At 38.2% G+C, this 26,657-nt stretch overlaps 2 protein-coding genes across 5 annotated transcripts; one reads left to right on the top strand and one right to left on the bottom strand.

Moving 5' to 3' along the window:
* Positions 1–8,560: 8,560 nt before the first annotated feature.
* Positions 8,561–12,156, top strand: LOC133829453 (subtilisin-like protease SBT4.15). Its single transcript, XM_062259181.1, has 11 exons — positions 8,561–8,644; positions 8,798–8,895; positions 9,027–9,124; positions 9,215–9,361; positions 9,506–9,611; positions 9,855–10,362; positions 10,450–10,550; positions 10,662–10,883; positions 11,013–11,121; positions 11,199–11,412; positions 11,534–12,156. Exons 1-11 carry the CDS (start codon positions 8,561–8,563, stop codon positions 12,088–12,090), a joined length of 2,244 nt encoding a protein of 747 aa, XP_062115165.1. The 3' UTR covers positions 12,091–12,156.
* A 241-nt stretch (positions 12,157–12,397) lies between these two features.
* Positions 12,398–16,793, bottom strand: LOC133831318 (uncharacterized). Of its 4 annotated transcripts, none has more exons than XM_062261577.1 (7): positions 16,371–16,793; positions 15,101–15,292; positions 14,909–14,986; positions 14,172–14,237; positions 13,860–13,925; positions 12,886–13,782; positions 12,398–12,672 (listed from the first exon to the last, which is right to left on the bottom strand). In XM_062261577.1, the coding sequence occupies exons 1-6, from the start codon at positions 16,680–16,682 to the stop codon at positions 12,901–12,903; spliced, it is 1,596 nt and encodes a 531-aa protein (XP_062117561.1). In that variant the 5' UTR covers positions 16,683–16,793; the 3' UTR covers positions 12,398–12,672; positions 12,886–12,900. The 4 variants fall into 4 exon arrangements, with proteins under 4 accessions (XP_062117561.1, XP_062117560.1, XP_062117559.1 ...); XM_062261576.1 differs by having other exon boundaries at positions 12,398–12,718; positions 16,371–16,792; XM_062261575.1 differs by having other exon boundaries at positions 12,398–13,782; positions 16,371–16,791.
* Between the last annotated feature and the right edge of the window lie 9,864 nt (positions 16,794–26,657).

Raw genomic sequence — 26,657 nt, 5'->3', positions numbered from 1 at the left:
CCCACATAAGAAGCAAGGCTTTGCCCTACACTCCCCCAAATGGCACCTCTTGCACCTAGGGCACTTAGGATAAGTCCTCCAAGCCTCACTGCCACCCTGGCAGCCCATTGAAATAGTACGTGGTCGCCTGTCGGGACCTGGAGCTGGGAAGGTATCATAAGCCATCCTCTTCTGATTACTAGGGCCTCCGCTCTTGCCTGAACCCATAAATGGAGGACCTGTCCTCCTGAACTCTTTTCTGGCTGCATTGTCCCGCCCGATCTTGTTCTCTGCACTCTCAGCTTTGAGCACCTTCTTAACCACCTGTGCATAAGTAGTAACTCCAGCCACAGTGGTGATACGAACATCCCGGGTTATTCTAGGCTGTGGCCCCTAGAGAAACCTCTCTCTCCTGATCCCATCAGTGGGCAGCAGCTCCATGGAAAACTTTTACAATCTGTCAAACTTCAAAGCATGCTTAGTGACTGACAGACTCCCCTAAAGTAATATGCTAAACTCTTCAGGATTTGCAGCCCTGATGGCATCATTATAGTACTTCTCATTAAACAGAGTCAGAAACTCTTCCCGACTCAGGGCATTGGCATTTCTAGTTTGGGATATCACTTCCCACCAAATTCGGGCATCCTCACAAAACATATACATGGCACAAGCCACCCTCTCATTACCAGACACCCTCATAAAGTCAAGGATGGTGGTAACCATTCTCATCCACTACTCAGCCTTAGCTGGATCTGCACTGCCCTAAAAAACTGGAGGTTGCTGTTTTCTGAACCTTTCATAAAGAGGTTCCCATTTACTTCTAGCCTCTGGAAACTGCCCAACTGATGGCACCGCTACAGGTGGCCTTTGGTAGAATGTTCCCTACAGGAACCTGTTGTTGTCTCAAGAGGCAAATTTCTTCTTCTTGCCTCATAACTCTGGCATGTAAATCAGCAAACAGCTGCTGCCATTTATCAGGAGCTGGCTGAGGAATCTGACTCTGGTCATTCTATAGACCCTATCTGTCATTCTGGCCCTAATCTTCCTGGCCAGCTGATGAATCTATCTGCCTTGGAAGCATATTATCAACTTAAACCTTGCTGCAATAGTCAATGTAGCCAGTTAGGTAATGATAACTAAACCTTTTGCCGCCTCACAGTCCAAGATCAAGCAGATATTCATCCATGTTCCACAATCATACAGATAGTCACATTGATTCATGATTATAACATTTAAAATTTAGCAGTTAACAATTAACAATTGACAATTAACAATGCAAATAAGCATATTCTAGCAATATCGGTACTAATAATCTCATTCTTGCTTATCATGTAGCAGTCAAGGCCCAGCCTTATTAATGTATCTCATGTAGATAGGTAAAGCAATTATATTCTATTTAAGCAGTTAAACACATAACCACATAAATAGTTACCAAACCATGATTCGAGCTTGTCTTCAGTGGCGAGTGTACATGCCCAGTCGGTCTACATGAACCCTAAATCTTGGCAAGCTCTGATATCAAGTTGTAACGTCCTAGTTACTCTAGGACCATTACTGTGGACTTTGAACAGTGCTTAAATTGCTAAATGAGTCATTTGGTTATAAACGTGCATCTAGGTGTTATTAATAGGTCAGTGTGAAAATATTTATCAAAAGGAATGGATATATTTTATTTAAAAAATTAAACTGTACATGGGCCCATAAAAGTGTTTACAAAGTTATTTACAATCCAAAATGTTCATTACAGTATAAAAATTACAAACCCACCGACCTAAGCAGCAAAAATAGGGTTAACCCCTAGTTCCTCTGAGAAACACCTTGGTCGTGGTGGTTAAGCGGCCGCATATGTACACATCGCCACCTATGCTCTCCACTTAAGGTTGGGTGAGCTTTTCTTTCCCTTTACCTGCACCACATAGCACCCATGAGCCAAGGCTCAGCAAGAAAACTTATTACTACATGTATACAATATCAATAAATGATCATGTAATCATTGTGGGGCTTGCAGCGTTAATCAGATAGGTGACTAATGAGCCACACCCTGGATAGGTGACTAATGAGTCACACTCTGTGTAGGTGACTAATGAGTCACACTCTCTGTATAGGTGACTAATGAGTCACACTCTCTGGGGCTCCGCACCCTAAGCCACGTGACGTGTCAGTCACCTGAGCCTTTTGGCCCTGGCTCCAAGTAACTAGCCTTTAGAATACACAAGCGCTTTAGTTTTCTTCAACCTTTAGGTCGGTCAAGCATTTAAGGCTCATGTTGATTAGATCTAATCATTTCGGCCTGTGTTAAACACATCAATGTCGTTCTTGACTCTTAAGCCAATACCATACGACCAGTGTACAGTACTATTGTCGATCATGACTAATAAGTCAAGGCTTCGCGACCAGTGCTAACACCAATGTCGTTTCTGACTAATAAGTCAGTACCATTAAAAAATAAGCAAATCTGTTAAGCATTTACAATGCAATCAATGTCTATATATATAGCACTCAACATGCCTCATCAATAACCATGCATGTCATATAATGGGCAGTTTTCTTACCTCTGGTTCGAGCGTGAAATAATAAAAGAACGACCATTGAGAACGATTGGTCCTTAAGTCCCTTAGCAGTCACCTAGTCATAACCAAATATGAAATCCCATCAATAAAATAAGTAATAAAAGGTTTATGGACCAAGACAAAGCCTCCGGGATGTTGAATCCTACTAAACCGTGTGGTAGGAACGATCCCGAGGCCTTAGGTTTGAGTTCCCACGATTAAAACGCAGTTTTGGCCCAACCTGCCCTTAAGCGTCGCGACCCCACACCTTTGAGTCGTGGCCCGCCTCCTAAACAGAGGTGCCAGCTACAAATTTCCTGCACCACGCGCCGCAGTCTGCCTCCCAGGCACCACAGCCCCAACGCCCTTCAGCCTCTTCTCTCATCTTCACAAAGCTTGGGCCGCAACACCCAAGAACATGGTAGCGGCCCCACCTGGAACTTAGCCAAAAACCTTCATTTTTCCCCTTTTAAAATCCTCTAAAAACCTATCCAAACATAATCAAATCCCAAAATCAAAGTTCTTAAACATCGCAATGATCCAAAACCATCAAAACTCGAGGCTCGGACAACTCAAAACTCATCAACACATAAAATCCAATTCAAAACTTAGAAACTCAAAACTTAAAGCTTGAATTACCTCTGATTGAATTGTTTCTCGCTAAATCCTTCGATTAAAAAGCTTCTAATCTTCCCTAGAATCGCTATAACTCGATCCTTGCTTGAATTTGAGTCCTAAAACTCATGTTTCCTTCGAAAATGCGACGAACAGTAAAAAGGAATAATTGGAGAAAGAGAAAAAGTGTATGAACATATTTTCCTTATGACATGTTACTTCAAGCTCAAGTAACCTCAAGTAAATCCTAATGCTCGGGGTCCCAAAAACGCCCCCAAGGGTAAAATAGTCAAAATTCCCAAAATTTCCTCCTGATCTCACTAATTCCTAATATATCATCAAATAATCATTCTCATTACCCAATATCCCGATAATTGACCCCGTTATGACAAAACTGCTAACTTGCATCCTAGGATCGTCTCATGCCGAATAGCTCAAATATATCCACATAATAATGAGGTCTCACCCATTTATCACATGCATGCACGTAAATATACAATTATGCTCTCAATGGCCAAAAGTACGAAAATGCCCTTCTAATAAAAAGTGGGCCCATATGCATGCAATTATCATCATATAATAATATAATTCGCATAATCATGCATAAAATCATATGATTGTATATTAAATCAATTATGGCCCTCCTTGCCCCCTAATCCAGGCATTAAGCACATTAGGGAATTTGGGACATTACAGCAAGCATCCCACTAGTTTTCAAAAAATCCTGAATAATTTACTGTGTCAAATCAGAGTTCCAAAAGTCAGTTGTGCAAGTGATGATTTTGTGAATGTTCTTAAAAAATAGATATATAAATATATATATTTATATTGATCAATAAAAATACTATAAGAGAAGAATATTAGAAAGAAAGTATTGAGAGGAAAATAAATCAAAGAGGGAAAAAGTAATGATCGATAGAGGATATTTAATATATTTTAATATTATTACTTATATCTCTTGGACCTAGCACTACTAAGGTTTCGTCTTCTTTTTTATTCTTCTTCCCTCTTGGCTAGGGGTCGCCATGTGGCTAGCCATGCCAATTCCCTAGACGAGGGGGTTGTCATTGTTGAGATTTAGATAAATAGATTGAATCAAGAGAAAAAAAAGAGGATATTTGAGAAAGCATTGTGTATTGAATAATTTTTACCGTACAAAGAGATACATGCCTATATATAAACTATGTACAAGGGGAAGTAAACTAACAGTTCAGTAACAGAAAGATAACAAACTAGCAGAAAGTATTTACAATCTAACATCCCCCTGCAAACTGAGAGTGGAGTCTTCAAGTCTTAGTTTGGATCTCAAAAGCAAAAAAACGAGTGTGAGCAACATTCTTAGTCAGAATATCAGTAGGTTGGTCACAGGAACTAATGTGTCATACTTCAATCTATCGGCGAAGAAGTTTCCTAGGAACAAAATACAAGTCTAGCACAATATGCTTCGTACGAGCATGTAAAATCGGATTAGCAAACATAAGAACCGTGCTCAAATTATCACACCAAATAAGAGGAGTACGAGGAGAAGCATCATATAATTTTCCAAGTTAGGACTGTACCCAAGTAATTCCAGTAGTCAAAGACGCAAGACTCCGATACTCAACTTTAGTGTTGCTGCGAGAAACAATGGGATGCTTCTTATAACTCCAAGACACCAAGTTTTCACCCAAGAAAAGACAATAGCCAGTAGTGGAGCAACGATCTTTAAGGTTGGAAGCCCAATCGACATCACAAAACCTAGTAAGAGCATGAAAACCATGAGTCAAGGTGCCCTTCAAGTACCGAAGAATCCTCTTTATAGATTTCCAATGAGCTTTAAGAGGGGTTTGCATAAATTGGCAAACTTTATTAACAGAATGAGCAAGTTCTAGTCTGGTGATGGTGACGTATTGTGGTGCACCAACAACACTTCTATACAGTTGTACATCTTGAACTGGATCACTCCAATGAGAAATGAGCTTTTCCAAACCAGACATAGGCGTAGGAAGGGTATTCGCAAACTACATCTTAACCTTTCACAACAAATCATAGATATACTTAGTCTAAGTGAGAAGCAAACCCGCAAGGGTAGTGGTAACTTGTATGCCGAGAAAGTAGTTAAGGAGGCCTAAGTCTTTTAGAGTAAAACAAGTGTTAAGATGCTAAATAAGACTTTGAACACCAGCTCCATCACTACTAGTCACCAATATATCATCCACATACACAAGTACAAGGATTGTAGAAATGGGAGTATGCTTGATAAAAAGTGAGTGATCAGACTTAGAAGAGAAAAACCCAAATTGTAGCAAGGCCATACTAAGTTTCTCAAACCAAGCTCGAGGAGTTTACTTAAGACCGTAAAGAGCTTTATGTAACTTGCAGGCAAATTTAGTATGTTGAGAATCTTCCATACCAAGGGTTGCACCATATAGACCTCATCCTTCAAATCACCATTTAAGAAAGCATTATTGACATATAGCTGACGAATAGACAAGCCACAAGTAAGAGCCAAAGTAAGAACAATACAAATGGTAGTAGGCTTCACAACAAGACTAAATGTCTCAGTTAAATCAAAACCAGCATGTTGATGAAACACCTTGGCCAACAAGCGAGCCTTATATTTAGAAATAGACCCATTGGGGTTCTATTTAACCTTAAACACCCATTTACACCCAATAGACTTGCGGTCAGGTGGCAGCTCCACTAAAGACCAAGTATACTTACGAAGAAGAGCCAAAATATCCTCAGTCATGGCATCTTTCCAATGCTGATGTTGAAGAGCATCCTTAAAATATGTAGGTTCTTTAGAAGTAAGACATATTTTTGGCTTAAAAATCCTAGCTTTGGACCGTGTAAGCATTAGATGAACATTAGTTTTTGGAGTAGTCGGGTTAGGAACAACATAAGGTGAAGGGTCATTGTGAACAAAAGCATCTGAAATAGGAACAGGAGCAAGTGGTGAAACAGTAGGAGTAGTAGCACCATGATAAAGAGGAGATGTCACTGAGATGTGGGAACTACGAGGCACCTATGGTGAATGTAGGAACTGAGAACCAACAGGAGATGACGCCCAAGCAGTCGCAACCACCACGGGTGGCTCTGATACACTCCGATACCATGTTGAGATTCATAGAAAAAGATTGAATCGGGAGAAAGAATAGAGAATATTTTGGAAAGAATTGCGTATTGAATAATCATTATCGTACAAAGAGATACAATCCTATATATAAGTTATGTACAAGGAGAAGTAAACTAACAACTCAGTAACAGAAAGATAACAAACTAACATAAATTATTTACACTCTAACAATCATCATTACCCTGTGTGGAGTGGCTAGACGGTGTCCAACTTTGTGATGGAAGAGGAGTTCGTGTTCTTTAACTTCAGTGTTGGTGGGTGGATTGGTCATTATGCCTGTTTATGGAGGAGGCGCTAGTGGTTCTAGCTATGATCATTGATGATGGAGACGGAAGATTCTCTCTTTTGCAATCTTTGGTGGGGTGGAGGTTAGGTCTCCTCCGGTGTTTGTGCGCGGGTGGAGGGGTTCTAGTTTTCGTGGTTGAATAAGGACTCCCGTCTTTTTCGGATCCGATGGGTTGGTGCCGTCCAAGTTTATTCGCAGTAAGTGTCTTTGTACTCAGTCTCGAGGTCGATGTGGTTTCATTCACGATGGTCTTGCTTTTCTAATCGGGGTGCTACTACTTGGCTGCCACTGTGTGTCAATTTGTTTTGATTTGTTGTTTGTTTTGCTTTGCTTTTCTCATAATGTCCCTTTTTGTGGATGTTTATAGACCATCTTGTTGGTGGTGTTTTTGTTTACCCAAAAACGTACTACCTGATGACGTGGCAAGATTGGTCTACACGTGGGAGGCACGTGGCTATTTTAAGTAAGTGTGTCCTGCTCGGCCATCGACCAGAAGATTATTGGTTTATCAAGCATCATACTTATGTGTGACCAGACTAGTCACATATATTCATTTATTTCCTTCAAATGTGCAATCTTATAATTATGCATTAATTGGAATTTCTCTTATTATCTAGATGCGCGAGTTGTAATTGTAATTAAGGCTCATTGACCTATGTAACCTTCTTGAGTCTATAAATACGAATCAAAGGGCTCAAGGGAGGGGATTTTTGGACTGGAAGAATTCTGATAGAAAATTATAGTGTTATTATTCACCAAAATTGTAATCATCCTGAAGCTTGTGAAACTCATGAACCCTATTTCATTGATCATAGTGTTGGGATTCTACATCAATAAGAACACTAAGTGGACGTAGGTCACTACCATCTGATTGGGGCCGAACCACTATAAATTGTTTGTGTCGTTTACTTTTTCGTCTTAATTTCTTATTGTTTTCATCTCATTCTATATCGTTTATCTGACTCCGTGTCGTTGACCAATTCGATGGTCAACAATTTTGTATTTTCTATCTTAGATAGTATGGTATTTCTTTTGCTTTGTCACATTGGTCATTGTCACTGCATTCCCCAAGAGAGGAATTTATTGGCCCAATTCATTAACAAAGCTAAGTTTGGAGATGCTTTAGATTTAGAGATGAAGAGATTGTCTCTTTTGATGATTGAGTTTAGTGGAAGTAATCCTTGTGGTGAATGATGATTTTCCTCTTAATCTATGGATTTCTTTTTCTTTTTCAAAAAGAAAAAAAGAAAGTAATTAAGGTGACAAAATTGATGATAGATAAATTTATTTGTTATAAAAAAAATTAGCCTTTTTTTAATGTTTTTAAAAATTGCTCTCGAAATAATGTTAAACACCGGTACTTGTTTTTAGATAATATTTTTTTTTCATAAAAGGAAAATATATCTTGTTTTTTTAGTAGAATGCCAATCAAGCCCTTAGTTTTCGTAAGATTACTTTTTGTTTCACTTTAAGATTAACTCGTTTTTATTATTATATTTAATCATCATTCATGAGACATAATATCAATTAGTTAATGCCAACATTTTATTACCATATCCTAAAGACTAGGACACAACACTTACAATCATGTGGACGAGTGGAAAACGTTGAAATTCCATTGCATGGGTACTTGGAATTTCATCAATAAACAAGTCATTCAAATTCCCAATTATATTATATATATATATATATATATATAAATATATATATATTCATACCAAGCATTATAAAATAAGATCCAATTTCGAAGCCACCAAACTCTCAGCCATAACCGGACTAGAGACTGGACACTAAATTGTACCGAATTCCTCAGTCAAACCTTAATTCCAACATTCATTAATTATTTTTGCTTAAAAAACTAAAACTTATGTAGTTAATTCCGTTCTCACTATCTATTTTTAGAGCAAGTGTGTGTGTATATATATGCACATTTAGTTCATGTACTACATATTGGAGAACAAATACATAAATACATTTTTTATAGAAAAGTTCCAACTTATATAAACAAACACAATGAGAATTTTGGAAACTCTTCTAGTTCTTTCTTTTTATATTTGTTTGGTAGCTACTTTAGTTCACGGATCAGATGAAAGAAAGGTACATCCATATGCCTAGTTTAGCTACTATATACTTTATTTTGTTGAATTTAATTATTAATATACATGGCTACATCTCTTCATATATTTTTTTTGGGGCTAATGTTAATTAATGGTGATTTTTGAACTGGAATTGGGGTTTGATGAACTACAGCCCTACATTGTGTACATGGGAGAATTAGCAAGATCCTCTCAAACTACATCAATGGTAATCCAGAGTCACAATAACTTGCTCGAGTCAGCAATTGGAGAGTAAGTAACAAACATTTGTATCATTTATATGAATATATATTCATATATATATATATTTATATGAATATATAATGTGTTCAAATCTATCAATTTTATCTAATTATTTCATTTGTATTATTTTTCTTTTTCAGTGCCACATTAGCCAGAGAATCAAAAATTCATAGCTATAAAAAGAGCTTTAATGGGTTTGCAGCAAAGTTGTTGCCACACGAAGTGAAAAAACTATCACGTATGTATTTTTATTTTATTTTTTAAAAAAAAAGTATAATAGTATTTAATTAAATAAGCACATTTCTCAAAATGGTATTTTTATATTCAGAGGAACGTGGTGTGATATCTGTGTTTCCTAGTACAAAGCGCAAACTTCACACAACAAGATCCTGGGATTTCCTTGGAATGCCCGAAACCACAACCAAACGAAACCATCGTACTGAGAGTGATATCATTGTTGGAGTGTTGGATTCGGGTTTGTATAATGAAACCTATATACATTATATATATATATATATATTTCTCAAATTGATGCATATAATATATTCAATTATTCATGATACTATAATTGAAAATTAAATAAATTATTGGGTTATTTTTATTTCTCTGTGTCTCTCAGGAATTTGGATGGATTGCCCCAGTTTTAGTGATAAAGGCTATGGGCCTGCCCCAGCTAAATGGAGAGGCCAATGTGTCAAGGGGGCTAACTTCACTGGCTGCAATAAGTACTATACTATTCTTCTCCTTTTCTTTTTTTAACCAAAAAAATAAAACAAATCAAATACTTACTATATGAATAACTTTTTCTTGAGATTCTATGCAATTTAGAAAATGTACCACCACATTAATATTTCTCATTTAAATGCATTTCCAAAAACATTATAACATTCATTTAAGGACCAAAATTATAATTAAGTACTAATGTTTAATGTTTTTATGTGTGCCTTAACTTACGTTCTTGCATGCAGCAAGGTGATTGGTGCGAAATTCTACAATCTTGACGACGCAGCTGGGGAGGAAACTCCGAGCCCCGTCGACAACGATGGCCATGGCACGCACACTTCATCCACCATCGCCGGTGTCTCCGTCAAGGGCGCCAGCCTCTACGGCCTCGCCAAAGGCACTGCGCGCGGCGGTGTGCCGTCCTCGCGCATTGCCATGTACAAGGTGTGCTGGAGCGTTGCATGCGCTGACGTTGACATCTTGGCCGGCTTCGACGACGCAATCGCCGATGGCGTCGACATCATATCCATCTCCATAGGCGGAGCTAGCAGGGACTATTTCAATGACCCGATTGCCATTGGAGCTTTCCATGCCACGAAGAGAGGGATTCTCACGTCCTGCTCGGCTGGGAATGACGGCCCTGATACCTTGACTGTCCAGAACGTTGCTCCTTGGATCATGACTGTGGCTGCTAGCGGCATTGATAGGCAGTTTAAGACTGTTGTCAAGCTCGGCAATGGGAAGAGAATTCCCGTATGTCCCTTCTCTCTTATAAATTGTTTTATTCTCTATTATAAAATTTTACAAGTCTCGATTTCATGTGTTTATTTTTATGGTTAGGGGCTTGCGATTAATACCTTTTCTCCCAAGAGACATATGTATCCACTCACGGATGGAGCTCATTCAGTCAATATTAGTGCAGACTTTTTCGGAAATGGCAGGTAGTAATTAAGCATTAAGATGATAACTTTGCTGGTGTAAATAACTGCATTTCACAGAAAAATAAAGGTGATTGTGTTGCAGTTAAATCTTACTTTTAAATTGTTGTATAGTGCTTGTGATTATGGGACAATAAGCCGAGACAAGGTGAAGGGAAAGATAGTATATTGCCAGGGGAACAACGGCCAGGATTTCACCATAGGTGAATTAGGTGGCATTGGAACGATCATGACTCTTGATTCATTTGTAGACACAGCCTTCACCCCTATTATTCCTGGGACCTATGCCCTTCCTAAGGATGGTAACAAGATCAGTCACTACATCAACTCCACCAAGTATGATTTTGATTCACACTATCTTTTTACCACATCATTCGTCACTAGACCAAATAGGGATTGTTCTTGTATTTAAGACAAACTAATTAAGCTTCTTTTTAATCTTTTCTTTTCTTTGGGGAATTAAAGGAATCCCATGGCAGTCATACAAAAGACAAGGACAGTCAGTATTGCTGCCCCTTTCGTTGCTTCTTTCTCCTCAAGAGGACCTCAGCTAGTTAGCCGCAACATTCTTAAGGTATAAAAGAATCAGTTTCTTTCTTTCTTTTTATCTCTATACATCTGAACCACTGATATCGATTTTTCCTTGAACAGCCTGATATTGCTGCACCAGGGTTAGACATTTTAGCTGCTTACTCAAAGCAAACGACCATAACTGGCTACCCCACGGATGACCGCCGAGCTGTCTTCAATATCATATCGGGAACATCCATGGCTTGTCCCCACGCTGCAGCGGCTGCAGCATACATCAAGACGTTTCATCCTAATTGGTCTCCTGCTGCTATCAAGTCTGCTATCATGACCACTGGTCAGATTACCAAAATCATATCATGCAACTAGATATACTCTGTTTAGTAATCATAGTCGCACTTCATTATCTCATTTCCAAGATATTATCCCAACACATTTTTGTTTATCCTTTGCTTCAGCTACACCAATGAAAATCAAGGACAAAACAGCAGAGTTAGGCTCGGGAGCAGGACAAATAGACCCGATCAAGGCAGTTGATCCTGGCCTCGTCTATGACTTGTCCATGAGCTCTTACATTCGGTTTTTGTGCAAAGAAGGCTACAATGGCACCACGATTGCCCTGCTCCTTGGGGGCAAGAAGAGGTACAACTGCTCGGACTTTAGCCCTGCGCGAGGCACAGACGGCCTCAACTACCCCACCATGCATCTCCACCTCAAGAATCCTAACTCTACCGTCTCTGCCATCTTCCACCGGACAGTCACTAATGTCGGCCAGGGAAGTGCGGTGTACAAGGCGAATGTGGTCTCGCCAAAAGGTCTTTCTGTGAGAGTTCATCCGAGTAGTCTGAATTTCAGTGAACCACAGCAGAAGAAGTCTTTTAGAGTGGTGGTCAAGGGCAAGTCATTGCCGAAGGGGACACAGTTCCTATCTGCTTTGCTCGAGTGGAATGATTCTCAAAAGCATGGTGTTAGGAGCTATATTCTTGTATATAAGCCTGACATTTTGCCGTATTGATCTGCGTTTTGTTTTCTCCATAACAATGGTTTTAAGCTGAGTAATGAAGAGTCATTTACCTCCTTTTATTGTCTGCGTGATTTGTGACTTCTTTTTTGCCCACTAACTATTTCAAATTTCTTTCATTAAATCAAACATTTGGTAAATGGGGTACAAGGAGGAGAACTTAAGGTAGGTCACTCAACTTCTTTTGTGCAATTTATGATGCAAAATTCTGAAGCCTGTAGTAGCTATCAATAGTAAGCAAAATAGAGAATAAAATACATCAAAATGAGATAAGTCAAAATCAAGAAAAAGGGTTAGAAAATGACGGTACAAAACAGCAACTTCGACTTTTATTAAGGGAATATCCGTTTCCTGATGAAAGATTTACAAGCCAGAACAAAAGCTAGATAAATATCTGTAGAAATTGATGACTTAAACCCCAGGCCCTTCCTAATATGCCCTCTCCAAATCTTAGACTACAATTAGAGCATCCGTTGTTGACTAAGGGTCACTAAAATCTCCAGGAAAAGCTTGGTCTGTAAGTACACATTCTCACAGTATCTGCTGTACGATTCTTGATGATTTCATCATGGAAAGCTACCCACAAAACACAATTGGACCATCAAAATCTCTAGTTGCCTTTCTGAAGTAACATATAAGAAAATGAGTAATGGCTCGGACATGTAAGTTACATAAAGTTACAAGTTTGTGTCGGATTCTTTAATAACTATCTACTGTTATGGTTTACGTGCCCTGTTTGGATCAATCTTCAAGGGATTATTAAAATCAAATCAAAGATGACAAGATCACCTTTTGCCTCAGAGCTCAACAGTGCATCCGACATTGACGGCCGTTCATGTTCTTTAGCTTTGTGAGTTCTTTCCTTCTCTTTCTTGCCTCGGCTGCAACAACTGCCTCCGCTGATTTCTTACATGAGTAGATGATTGGTTCACAACTTTTTCCTGGTGGGGCTGATGGTGTATGACAAACATCTGCAGATGTTTTATTAGTAGTAAAACCTCGTTGAAGCTCAATCTCATGCTTGGCAGTAGATTTAGTCACCATAGGTTTTACTGGTGCGGGAGTAATGAACGATTCATTGTAAACTCTTCCACTTGAGTGAAATCCTGTTTCCTGGTCATCTGTTTCTTGAGAAACCTCTGCTGGGTGTTCATTAAGATCGTTTGTTTGGGCTTCCAATGAGCCACAACCAGAAGGTTCTGTTTTCACCTTGACACGCAAAAAGGAATGTTGATTCTCAATATGGTGGATGGCTTTTGAGGATGTAGCACTGTCTTGATTATTAATATAACTTTCCTCTCGTTCAATTTTCCGAGTAAAAGATGGCTGAGATTGAACTGCAATCCCATGACCAGGATGAGGAAAAAACCATGGACATGGCAAAATATAAAAAGGAGGCCTTGGTCCATTCATATGGAGGTTCTCTTGTTCACAAGAATCATGCCTGCCCTCGGCTGGAAAAGTAATGTTTGAAGGCATAACAATTGCATTTTGTGATAGATGAGATGTTTGGACAAAATTTTCAGATTGAGAAGTGGGAGGCCAGAAAAGTGGTGTTAATGGTGGATGGTTGTACAAGAATAATGAGCCGTTTGGGGGTGAAGTTGAAGGTGGATTTAACTGATGACAAACAGGTTTATGACGACTTGGACTTTCCTCAATGTTTATCTTTACCACATTAGCCACCTGTTGAAAACGAAACACATCAATTAAATAGAATTTCCTTGGAATTTAAGTAATTTCCCAATGTCTACATTACTTACCTGATCTTTTAATTGTTTATTTGTGATTTCCAATGACTGGTACTCTTTCAATGCCATCTCCATTTCCTGATGCATAATAACCACATAATGTAAATAGTGTTGATGATTCGGTGCTTAATAAGTTGATCAACTCAACTCCAGATAATTTAAAAAAAAAAAAAAAGGGAAGCCATTGATTCATTATTATAGATGGTAGAATGTAAAATGAAGTTGTTGACAGGGATTTCATACGTAACTGATGTGTTAGTATGTGCCTTGAGAAGAGAAGGATAAAGAGAGCTTTATAAAGAAAGAATGAAGATTACTGCCTACCCTCTTTAAAGTATCATTCTCTGATGCTAAATCAGCAGCTTTTTTTGTCAACTCCTCACAAAGGGCCTGCACACGCATCAGAGTAATTACACACAAATCATGCTAAATAAAATTGAAATAATTTTAGTAGAAAGGACACTTTTAAAGGAAAAGGCATCTTAAATACACTTGTAACAAGAACTTGCTGCAATTTTAGTATCAAAATATTTTGATTTAGTTGTTCAAACAATCCTGACATGGCAAGCGCAGAGTGCCTTATGAATACTTGTAAGTATCTTCAGATTATAGATGTATGAAAGAGAGGGAATTTTTTTTCCTTGTGAGACAATTTTTTTTTTCGTCATTTAAGCTTTGAAATAATGCATCATGCATGTTGCTTGAAGCACATACAAAGTTTTAGCCACCAGTCACGATAACATATTATTGTTCCTCCATATATAGATGCATACACATCCATGTCACCAGCATGATTGATTTTGCAATCAAGAGGTTTCTGTTTCACATGTATTATGTATATATCACTCTGAACAGCACCAATCCAGATAATAGCTGCTCAATGATAAAAAGAGAACCGCATAAAAAAAAGATAAATTATCTGTAATCTAATCTACAGACTGAAAGCTAGAGAGAGAGAGGAAGACTTGTATACAAGACAATATTTTCCAATTGACACATTGACTATGTAAAGCTGGAACCAAAAGCCAAAATCAGCAAGCGCAGCTAGAGAAAAATATTACCTGCCTTCGGCGAATTGTTTGCCTAGCGGACTCTCTGTTAGCTAAAACCCTGCGTATTCTGCGTGCTTCCTTTTCTGCCTGAAGAGGAACCAAACATGACTTAAATATGACAAGCTAACCAAGAGGTAAAAACATTTAAAAGGGAAAAAATGCACAACAAATGTAGAGGAATAAGTCCATAACATGTAGTACCTCAGACAAATTGCGTCTTGACTTGCCGCATCCCATTGATGAGTATCTTGCAGTGCCCATAGGACTTGTGTTGGGTAAATCAGTGTCTTTCCCAACCTTCATATTCTTTTCTCTGTGATCATCTTCAAACTTCGAAGGCTCAGTGAGTACATTTCCACATACCTTTTCATGATGACTTACTCTTCGATCCTGCTACAAACAAAAATATTTTTCAACTCCTGCAGAAGATGGTGTGACTTGGTGCAGACCCACAGAGATGTATTTTCAGACATTACAGAACAGATTAACAAGATCCAGGTACTCAGATGTCAAGTGAAATTTTTCAACCATTCAACATTAAAGCCAAAAGAAGGACCAAACACAGCAAAGGAAAGAAGAAACAGAGGAAGTCTCGATCGAAAAGCTCAAAGTCACAACTGTGTCCTGAATTAACTCGACAATAGAGTAGCTTCAATAATCCACCATCACCATACCACACCATATCTGGAAACTTCAACTAATATTTTTCAAATGCGTTATATCTCTTTTTTTAGGTGCATGAACTTCGATATTCATATTTCTTTAAGCTCTGATTCAGCTTATTACCAAACTTGCCTAATGTAATTTCCAACCTAATATCGCAAATTTGTGTTCGAAACTTAAATTTCTAGAATGCCAGTGGAGTTGGTCCCTTGGATGCATTCTCTGCTATGATGTTGTCTTTATCCTTAGATTTTGCCTGATCCAGTTAATATGCACAAAAATGTTTACAATCCAATATGAGTACGTAATTGGATGATCAATTGTTTCCACTTAATGAGTCTAACTTTGATTTAAGAATTTGAAGCAGTTAAATGAAGAACTTATAGTCCATAAAGCTCTTAGAAGAGAAAAATTTCGAAATTTCTCCCTTTATTAGCAAAATAAATTGAATAAAAAATTTCACCTTTAAATTATAAGAAATAAAAACATTAGAACCTCTCTCTCTCTCTCTCTCTCTCTCTCTCTCTCTCTCTCTCTTTAAGGAACATTTATAAGTCCTAAATACCAACCATCATAGTTTATAACATTCAAATTTCGTTTATCAGGACTTTTGTAATTTCCAAAACAGTAAATTTAATTAATCATGTACCAAAAACAAATTTCGCCTTCTCAAACAGAACCCACTATTGTTTTTTTTCTTATTTCGGATAAAATGTTATGATATCCAAAACAGTAACCAGGCCCAACAAACACGAAAAAAAAAAAAGCAAAGACAAAATCAAAGAATGAGTAACAATGAAAAACTAACCTGAGCAAGATCCGAGCACTTGGTGACCGAGTTAGCCAGGTCCACACCAAACACCACCGGGGGCGACTTACTCTTGACTCGCTTCCCTTTGCGACTTCGAATCCCAACTGATTCACCGCCACAACTCTCTCGCATAGCCAAATGTGCCAAATCCGCCAAGGCCTCCGCGGCCTGAAGTTCCTCCTCTACCATCCGATCTGCTCCGCCGCAAAATAACGTCCCCGCCGTGGCCACCGGCGGGGAAGAATTCGCTGAAGAAGAAGGCGAGCAACATCCCGAAGAGCTCGAACCAGAATAACTTCTCGAAATCATGGCTCTTAGAGAGAGAAGAAGAAACAGGGGAGAGACTAGAGAGAGAGAGCAAGAACTAGAGGAAGAAGTAAGTAGTGAAGTGAAGTGAGAGAAAGAGGGAAATTGAAAGAAAAAGAATTACTGGTTAGAAGGAGAAAAGCCCACAGTCTGTCTCTGAATGCCACTTGTCGAGCCACCTCACGGCTCAACATCTTTCGCTGCTAGCCCCCATATATCTGCGTTCGCCACGTATCACTTCTCGCCACGTAGGAGAGTCCGCACGTGCGGGTTGCTCCCACGTACAGATGCTAAAATGTTATGGAGACAGGTGGATAGCTGAGTTGAGCTCCACGTGGTGCTTGAGTTACTATTCTTTACTTTCAGTTGGGTTTTCCTCATTTTGGATTGGGTTTACCATCTTAACGTAGAAATATCGAAAAATTATTATTTTTATAAAACTATAATAATGTTAATTACATAACTGATATTAATAATAATAAAAAGAATCTTCTCAATTGTTACAATTAATTTAATTTTCATTTTTTTTTACTAAAAGTAAAGTACTAATAATAAAATATTATATAATGTTAAAAAAATAATTAAAACTTTATTAATTAATAAAACAAATATTAAAAAAAATCCGAAACGAAAAGATTATTATTAAAAATATATATATTTATTGAACTAAAACACGTAAAATCAAAGTAGTATAAATTGGGGGAAAAAAGTACGAAATAGAATTTGGATTAAGATATTTGTCAAATATATATGTTTGGATTAAGATATGTGATATAGGAGTGGAAGAAGGGGTCTGAGGATGTCTGGTAGTTAGTGTGACCACTTGGTCCTATGTGGCTGGTTGTGGTCTCATCATCAACTCAATTCTTCCTTTTTACTATTTGACTATCATTTTCATCTCTTCCTTCCATAAATCCATTCATTTCATTACCCCTTCTGCTTAACCATATATATTTTTTATTGCCTTATTTTAATATATATTTATTTATTTCTATATTAACTACCTATTTAGAAATTAAATTGCATATAATATAAATTATATAAATATTAATTACTAAGTGAGACAACTTTTATATATATATATATATATCTTTTACTAAGTAAAAACAACGTGCAACGCAAGTTTGCTTAGTTTTAAAGTGGTAAACATTATCTATAATTTTAATTAAAATTGGTCACTATTTTTTAAAATATCTATATAATAGAATAAATTATAGTTCTATAGTATATATAAATATTTATATCAATAATCTCTACATATATGATATATAAACACAACATTGACATATATATACATATTATTTAAAAAGAAATTAATAATAGAAATAAAAAAAGTTATAATGTAGACAGTAGTATACATACATCAACTATTTTTAGTTTCTAATGTATCTCACAATGTCCTTTGGTGAATTTGATGAAGGAAAAATATTTCAATCACTTGATAAAAAATAAACTATCACACAAATTTATAAGATAAAAAATTGATGTATGTATTTATTATTTTTAAATAAATATGATTTAATTATTTAAATTATCATAAAATATCTTCAAAATATTTTATTTTAATTTCTTTATTTATTTATTATTGTTTAAGTTTATATTTGTTCTAGTTTTTGAATTTGGCAGTGACAACAAAAAATTATATATTATTTGTTTAATATAATATTAAGTTTAAGGTTGATTAAATTTTATTTAAGTTATAAAATATATGATTTTATTATTTTTTAAATAATTATCATTGTAAAATATCTCAAAAATATCATATTTTAATTTATTTAATTGTTGATTGATTTAATTTTATTTAAGTTTAAGTCATGTTTACAATATACCGTTAAATATAAGAATATTTTTTTAAATATAAGAATATTATGTTATAGTTAACGGAAAAAATAAATTTTAAAATTGTTAAAATCAATAATTTCTGTTATCTACACACTTTTTTATATAGAAGAGATATAAAACATGTGTGGAGATAACATAAATTCTTAGTTTTAACGGTTTGTTTTGTTAGCTTTAATAGAATATTCTAAATATTTAACAGAATATCTTTAAAAGTACTTAAAAAAATAGGTATTTATTAATTATATTAATATAAATTCAAATATTATAAAATATCATTATTATAATAATATTTAATATAGGATTACATATATAATAATTATATTAATATGTTAAAATTCAAATTCAAGTGTTATAAAATATCATTATTATAATAATATATAATACAAGACTAAATATTTAATAATTATATTAATATAAATTTAAATATTATAAAATATCATTATTATAATAATATATAATACAAGACTAGATATTTAATAATTATATTAATATAAATTTAAATATTATTAAGATAATAATATATAATACAAGACTAGATATTTAATAATTATATTAATATAAATTTAAATATTATAAAATATGATTATAATAATATATAATACATAATCTTAGTTTTTATTACAAAAATTATCATTTATATTTAAAAGGAAAATATATTTGTTATTTGATCTAATTTATATAAATATATATATATATATATTCATATTGAATAACAATAAATATTACAAATATTTTATATATAGGTGTTGTATTACAAATAATATGACTATGTAACTATATAAGAAATTAGAATAATATTTATCTTTTATCAATAATAAATAAGCTTATTCTGCAGTCATTAAGGTGTAATTTGAATAATATCACAAATGTTTTGTAATTTAAACAGGATAATTTGTGATCTAATAGGTTGTCGTATTATACATATATATATATATATATTTAAAAAAGCAAAAAGAATGATTTGGTTTTTTTTTTAATATATTTATGAAATTATTTTATATATAATATTGTTTATTTATTTGAAATTTAATGGTAATCATATAAATTTAATAAAAATAATTAAAAAATTTATAAATAAAATGTGCTTTATATGTTGTTTGTATCTAGTATAATGATATGTATAATTTATTTTGAAGGTTTGATTAAGTACTTCAATCAATTACCCACTTAGGCATATTATTCACTAACAGATTAATCAAAGCATATAAGAATAAAATCAAAGTAAACAACACCATAATTTTTACATGATTCGGCTAAGATTGCTTTCAACTTTTATCTATAGGACCTAGCCTAGTGGAGAAGCATATTCACTATGAAAAACCAAAAGTGTTGTAATAATACGATTTAAAAATTCATTTCAAATTGATTTTAAGAACCCAATAACCAACTCCTTATTTGTGTGAAGATTTTCAGTCGACTAGTCTCTTATGGGTGAGTAAAATTGTTGGACTCTCCAGCTAAATTTTGAGCTCCCTCGAGTATTAGCTTGAACTCCTTTCAAACAGCTTTAATCAATAGCAGAACTCGTCTAGACAACCAAAATGCACATACTATGTACAAGTGTAAAACAATTTGGAAAATTAGTATTAAGTTGCATGTCATATAGAGTTAGAATGAGCAGAAACACACGTTACAACATAACCTTGTCGATGTTGAAATGAACAAAAATGTATGATGTAACACAAGGTTCATGACAAATAAAATACTTATATATATGAGCTATTCATTAATAAAAAAAAATGGTTTCCACTTTATATATATATATATATAGCAAAATAGTTACAACTTAAACACTTAAAAAATAAAGTAAGCAACACTTGGGGTCCCAACCTTATATCCCAGTCTATCGTTTAGGTTCCCTAACTAATTTTTATAACATATCTTTAAATATCAAGCATACACTTGTGGTCTTCTAAAGACTAACTAGAAAGATTGCGTAAAGACCACCTCTCTAATCTTCGAGTACCTGCTCGTGTGATTGCATATTAGATAATGCTTCAGAAAAGTGGTATGGATTTAAAAAATATAACAGAATTTTAACAGTATATTTAAACACTTGAAGCTGGTCTATTATGCTTATTTTTAGTTAAAATGTTTTTTTAAAAACATAAAAATATCATCACTTAAAATACATTAATATATTTAAAAAAAATTATATATAATTTATAAAATTGATTAATAAAACTAAAATTTTAAAACAAATAAAATCCAAAACTAAATATAGTTTTTATTTTATTTTTGGATTTTATTTATTTTAAATTTTAGATTTTGATCAATATTATAACTACATTAATGCATAAAAATTGAAAGAGAGATTCTAGTGTAGGAGCTTCAAAAAGGTCCCTATCGGTGGGTGTTATACCCAGATTTCGAGCCATAGTAAATATGACCTCGAAAGCTGAATTCGCAACAAATGGTCTCGTGAGGATTAGTGATCTAGGGTTGTAAGTCGAGCCTGCAAAGTATGATGTATGATTTCGAATGCGGTGATCTCGAAATGACCTCGATCTCGAAAGGTAGCTCTGAAAACACCTTCATCTTCAGGAACTTCGGAGCATGGTTCTTGAGCTCGATATCCCATCTCGAAAGAAACGTTAGCTCGGGAGATGTCAGTGGCTCGCACAATGACATGAGACCAGAAATGCTGGAGACTTGAAGATACACCATAACCACCTTGAGTATCAACAAGTGTAATAACTATGAGATGTAGTCCTCATTAGTTGATGTAAATCCCCAAGAATTGTGGGATATTATTTAATACAGTTATACGCCCCCTGATCTTTGGGGGACGTTTCCTTTAATATCTGATTATTGGCATTTAAAGCCATTTATTTGTATTCACAAAAGAGTAACTACCCAAGATATGTGGGATAGTATTCTACATCCTTCTCTATAAATAGAGAAGGCATGCACCATTGTAAAAGGACCGAAATCCTAATCCTTGAGAGAAAACTCTGGAGAATTCTTGCTAAAGAATTGTTTAGAGATAATCTTGAGATTAATAACAGAGACTCGTGGACTAGGCAGATTTAACTGCTGAACCACGTAAAAAACCGTGTTTGATTCGTTTGTTTATTTTTGGTCATTGTCTTAAATTGTTTACGTGCTCTATTCTTTTATCTGTTGACAAAAAACGGCGTCAACAGTTTGGTGCTTTCATTGAGAGCCTTAAGCATTCATCCCTGAGAGATTCATGGCTGCAAACAATCAGAACACTCCTGAAGAAAATTACCCAAGGCGTCCTGGAAAACAGCCAATGGAGAACCCGGGCGCTGATGAGAGGAGTGGGTCCTCCGATTCCCGGGGGCCACCTCCACAACCAAAGGATGAGGACATGTACTATAACCCTGAACGTTATGTCCCTATTGTAGAATTGGAGAATCGGCAGCTGAAACAGTTGTTGGCAGAAGCCAACAAACGTAACGAGGAGTTGACTAGGATAGCCGCAGAGGCGCAGGTGGCTCAGCCCCCGCCTCCGCGCAAAGACCAAGTCCCTCCTCCAAGGGACGTGCACGTTCCTCCCCGGAGGCCCCGTGGACGTCCACGAAAAAATGCTGCCACAAGGAGGCCGGCACAACCTCCAACACCAGCAGAGCCATCCGCCCCTTCTAGGCCTCAGAGGAATACCCGGGCTCGGGTCCCGCCTAATACACCTGCGGAAGCACCTGCAGGAACTGAGAATAACCGAGCTCCTACCGAGGCTCGGACTCAGGTTCCTGGTAGTGCACCGAACGCAACTGGCCCATCTCGGGAAAATTCTGGGCCCTCTAGGCCGAAGCAAGGAAGACAACCACCGTCACCTATACGGTTCCCACCGTCTCCCATAAGATATCCTTCACCTCCCCGAAGAAACGCTCAACCTGTTCAAAATCAGGGTCAAGGGCGTACGGGGGATAGGCAAGGACACAGGGAGACTTTCCAGGAGCGGAGAGGCGCACAATCTGAGAGAAGTCAGACGTCCCGGTCTCGCACTGCGGAGACAAGGCGACATAGAAAGGATTCACCACGAAATGACCGATCAATAAGTTTCACCAGTGACGAGTCCGGAGAAATCAGGTCTGTCAGTAAACGCGACCGAGGTCGTAAAAATACTGGAAGCCGCAAGACCCATCCCGACCTGCGGAATCATCTGAATCAGAGCAGAGGGAAGGGAGATCAGATGAATCCGGACCTAAGGAATCACCTAAATGGGCGTAGAGATCCCTCACGGAGACGCGAGCCTGGGATCGCGATTAATGATCGGCAATTCCAGGCACCGCCTAAGGACCCAGTACAAGAAAGGATTGATCAGCTCGAAAAAGCCTTTAGGCTTTTGAAGAATGAACGAGGGAACGGTCGATATGAGGACTCTGATGAGGAGCTCGAGCCGTTTGCTCCCAATATTTCTAACACTCAGTTCCCTCAAGGGTTCCGGATTCCTCACGTCCCAGCGTTTGAAGGAAAAACCGACCCATGCAGCCACCTGAGTACATTCAACACTATCATGAGAGCTAGTAACGTGGGTTACGAGCTCAGATGCATGTTGTTTCCGACATCATTGGCCGGACCTGCCAAGAGTTGGTTCGAGAAGTACAAGAGACATTCTATAACTTCGTGGGATCAATTGTCTAGAGACTTCAAGAAGCAGTTCCGGGCTATGATGGGAGTCAGACCCGAAGCATCCACTTTGACTAACGTCCGACAACTACCGGGCGAAACACTGAAGAGCTACCTGACAAGATTTAATCTAGAGGTCGCCCGAGCTCGTGACGTGGATGACAGTGGGCACTTGATGGCCATCCGAGCTGGTGTTTTACCCGGGAGTGCCCTTTGGGATGACATGCAAGGGAAACCGGTGAGGTCGATAACCGAGTTTAACAGACGGGCGCAGAGATTTGTCAATGTAGAGGAGGCGAGGTCAACACTCAAAGCGACCTCGCAGACCGAAACTACAACGATAAACATTAACTCCGCCTCAACCTCGGCTGACCCAGAAGCTCCACAGCCTACCTCGGAGAATCCCTCCAAGAGGAAAAAGAGCGAGGGAAATAATCCCGAGGCTGATGGAGGAAAGAAGAAAAAAGGAGAAAGGTATTTCTCTGTATATAAAGTGCACACCGAGCTCAACGAGTCTCGGGAAAACATATACCTGGCTAATGAAAACCAGGTCCCCTTCAGGCGTCCGGACCCTATGAGGAATCAAAAGTCCAAGAGGGATTCCAGCAAGTATTGTCGATTTCATAGGGACACCGGCCACACAACTGATGAGTGCCGACAGCTGAAGGACGAGATCGAAGGGTTGATCTCGAGAGGTTATTTCCGGCAGTATGTCAAAAACCAGAATACTGGACAGGCTACTGCCAGCCAGAGAGTAGCCGCGCTTCCGGCAGCACAGAATAATAACTCCCGATCTCGGGATGAAGACAGGCCTCCGCCGATAGATGGAGAGGACGTAATAACCATCTCGGGAGGTCCTCATCTCGCAGGAGGGGGCAGAAATGCTCAAAAACGATATGTGAATGAGCTGAAGATAGGGGACGGGTCTCCTTATGAACCCGAACCAAGGGCACCAAAAAGCCAAAGGGTTGAGACTCAGCCTATAACCTTCACCGAGGAGGATGCCTCCCATGTCCAGTTCCCTCATCATGATCCACTCGTCATCACCCTACAGCTTGCCAACAAAAGAGTGCGCCGAGTTCTCATAGACAATGGGAGCTCAGTTAACATTCTTTATAAAGCAACACTAGAAAAAATGGGACTCTCCCTTCGCGACCTGAAGGCTTGTGCAACCACATTGTACGGCTTTTCTGGAGAAGGAACCGCCTGTATGGGGTCCATCGAACTCCCTGTGACCTTGGGAGACTATCCAGTCTCGGTGACCAAGATGATGGAGTTCGTGGTAGTAGAGTTATCATCTGCCTACAATGTATTGCTCGGGAGACCCGCCCTGGTCGGGCTGGGGGCAGTTTCATTTGTAAGGCATCTAGCCCTTAAGTTCCCAACTCCAAGCGGAGTCGGAACATTGAAGGGAGATCAATTGGTAGGAAGGGAGTGCTACAGCATTTCCTTAAGGGGAAAGAAACAAACGAGCGCGCAAGCACTCGTTGTCATACAGAATAAAGATGGGACAGTTTTAGAAATTGATGAGGAGATCGATCCGAGGATTGAGGAGAAGGTTGACCTCCAACCTTTGGAAGAGCTCGAAGAGAATCAGCTCGAGGAAGCTGATCCCTCAAAGAAGGTGAAGGTCGGGAAACACCTCCAAGACGAATCAAAATAGCAATTAATTTGCTTTCTGAAGAAAAACCAGGATGTCTTCGCGTGGTCACACTCTGACATGGTGGGAATAAGCCCTAGTGTAGCGAGCCACGCATTGAATATAGACAAGAGCTTTCCCCCGAAGCAGCAAAAGCGAAGGCAGCTGGATGAAGACAGAAAGAAAGCACTAAAGGAGGAGGTGGACAGGCTGAAAGCAAATAATTTCATAAGGGACGCTTTTTACCCGGACTGGGTGGCCAATCCAGTGTTAGTCCCGAAACCCAATGGGACGTGGAGAACGTGCATTGACTACTCAGACCTCAACAAGGCCTGCCCGAAAGACTGTTTTCCCCTGCCGAGAATTGACCAGCTCGTAGACGCCACGGCGGGGCATGGTCTGATGTCGTTCATGGATGCTTATTCTGGATATAACCAGATTCCCATGCATGCCCCCGACCAAGAGCATACGAGCTTCATCACAGATAAAGGGCTCTACTGCTACAATGTCATGCCATTCGGACTCAAGAATGCCGGAGCCACGTACCAGCGGCTCGTAAACATGATGTTCTCAGAGAAAATAGGGAACAACATGGAAGTTTATGTTGATGACATGCTTGTAAAGTCTCAACTTAACAAAAACCATGTTGATGACCTCGAAGAGTGCTTTGGCGTGCTCAGAAAGTACAACATGAAGTTGAATCCTCAGAAGTGCACTTTTGGGGTGTCTTCAGGGAAATTTCTGGGTTTCATTGTCAACTCTCGTGGAATCGAGGCTAATCCCGATAAAATAAAAGCCCTGATCGATATGCCTTCACCTCGGAAGCATAAAGATGTTCAAAGCTTGACTGGCAGGATGGCAGCTCTGGGCAGGTTCATTTTGAAGTCAACGGACCGCGGTCTCCCATTCTTCAACTTATTGAAAGGAAGTAAAAAGTTCGAATGGACAGATGAGTGCGAACTAGCCTTTCAGGAGCTCAAAAGGCACTTAGCCAAACCACCCATCCTCTCGAAGCCTGAGACGGGAGAAGTACTGTTCCTATACCTCTCAACAACTGAACACGCGATAAGCGCGGTGCTAGTTCGAGAAGAAGAGAGAATACAGAAACCCGTCTACTACATCAGTAAAAGATTACTGGGGGCAGAGTCAAGATATCCACTGATGGAGAAGCTCGCCCTCAGCCTAATCCACTCATCTCGCAAGCTCCGCCCTTACTTTCAAGCGCATCCTATCCATGTACTAACAGATCAACCACTAAGGCAAGTCTTGTCCAAACCAGAGGCGTCTGGTCGACTCCTTAAATGGGCTGTTGAGCTCGGACAGTTCGAGATCACCTACCATCCGAGAACAACCATTAAGGCATAAGCGTTGGCAGATTTTATAGTGGAGTGCACCGGTACAGCCGACGACGAGGTAACAACCACGGCCCACGAGCTGTGGAAACTTTACGTCGACGGGTCGTCAAATGAAAATGGAGCAGGGGCAGGAGTTATTCTGATCACTCCTGCAGGGAGCAAATTTCACTATGCTTTAAAGCATCTAATAATGAAGCTGAGTATGAGGCTTTACTTGCGGGACTACGAATAGCAAAGGAGCTCAAGGCCAAAGCTATACATTGTTACAGCGACTCCCAGCTCGTGGTAAATCAAATCTTGGGAGAATACCAGGCTCGTGGCACAAAAATGGCAGCTTATCTGGAGAAGGCAAAATCCGCCTTGGAGTTTTTTGAGTTTTATGCGATCGAACAGGTTCCCCGAGAACAAAACTCAAATGCAGATGCCTTAGCTCGGCTCGCCACTTCCGCCGAAAATGAGGAGCTGAATGTTGTACCCGTAGAACACCTGTCAGCACCCAGCATTACTGAGCCAGACAAGGAAGATGTGTGTATGATCGAGACAGAA

This window comes from Humulus lupulus, chromosome 4, assembly GCF_963169125.1.
Source record: "Humulus lupulus chromosome 4, drHumLupu1.1, whole genome shotgun sequence".
NCBI lineage: Eukaryota > Viridiplantae > Streptophyta > Magnoliopsida > Rosales > Cannabaceae > Humulus > Humulus lupulus.
This window is presented reverse-complemented; position numbering and strand designations above follow the sequence as displayed.

Excerpts from the sequence above, each read along its gene's own strand:
- LOC133829453 (XM_062259181.1), top strand. The coding sequence starts at position 8,561 with ATGAGAATTTTGGAAACTCTTCTAGTTCTTTCTTTTTATATTTGTTTG. Across the intron at positions 9,125-9,214 it reads CGAAGTGAAAAAACTATCAC|AGGAACGTGGTGTGATATCT; the intron begins GTATGTATTTTT and ends TTTTATATTCAG. Across the intron at positions 10,363-10,449 it reads GCAATGGGAAGAGAATTCCC|GGGCTTGCGATTAATACCTT; the intron begins GTATGTCCCTTC and ends TTTTATGGTTAG.
- LOC133831318 (XM_062261577.1), bottom strand. The coding sequence starts at position 16,682 with ATGATTTCGAGAAGTTATTCTGGTTCGAGCTCTTCGGGATGTTGCTCG. Across the intron at positions 13,926-14,171 it reads AGAATGATACTTTAAAGAGG|GAAATGGAGATGGCATTGAA; the intron begins GTAGGCAGTAAT and ends ATTATGCATCAG. Across the intron at positions 13,783-13,859 it reads ATAAACAATTAAAAGATCAG|GTGGCTAATGTGGTAAAGAT; the intron begins GTAAGTAATGTA and ends CGTTTTCAACAG.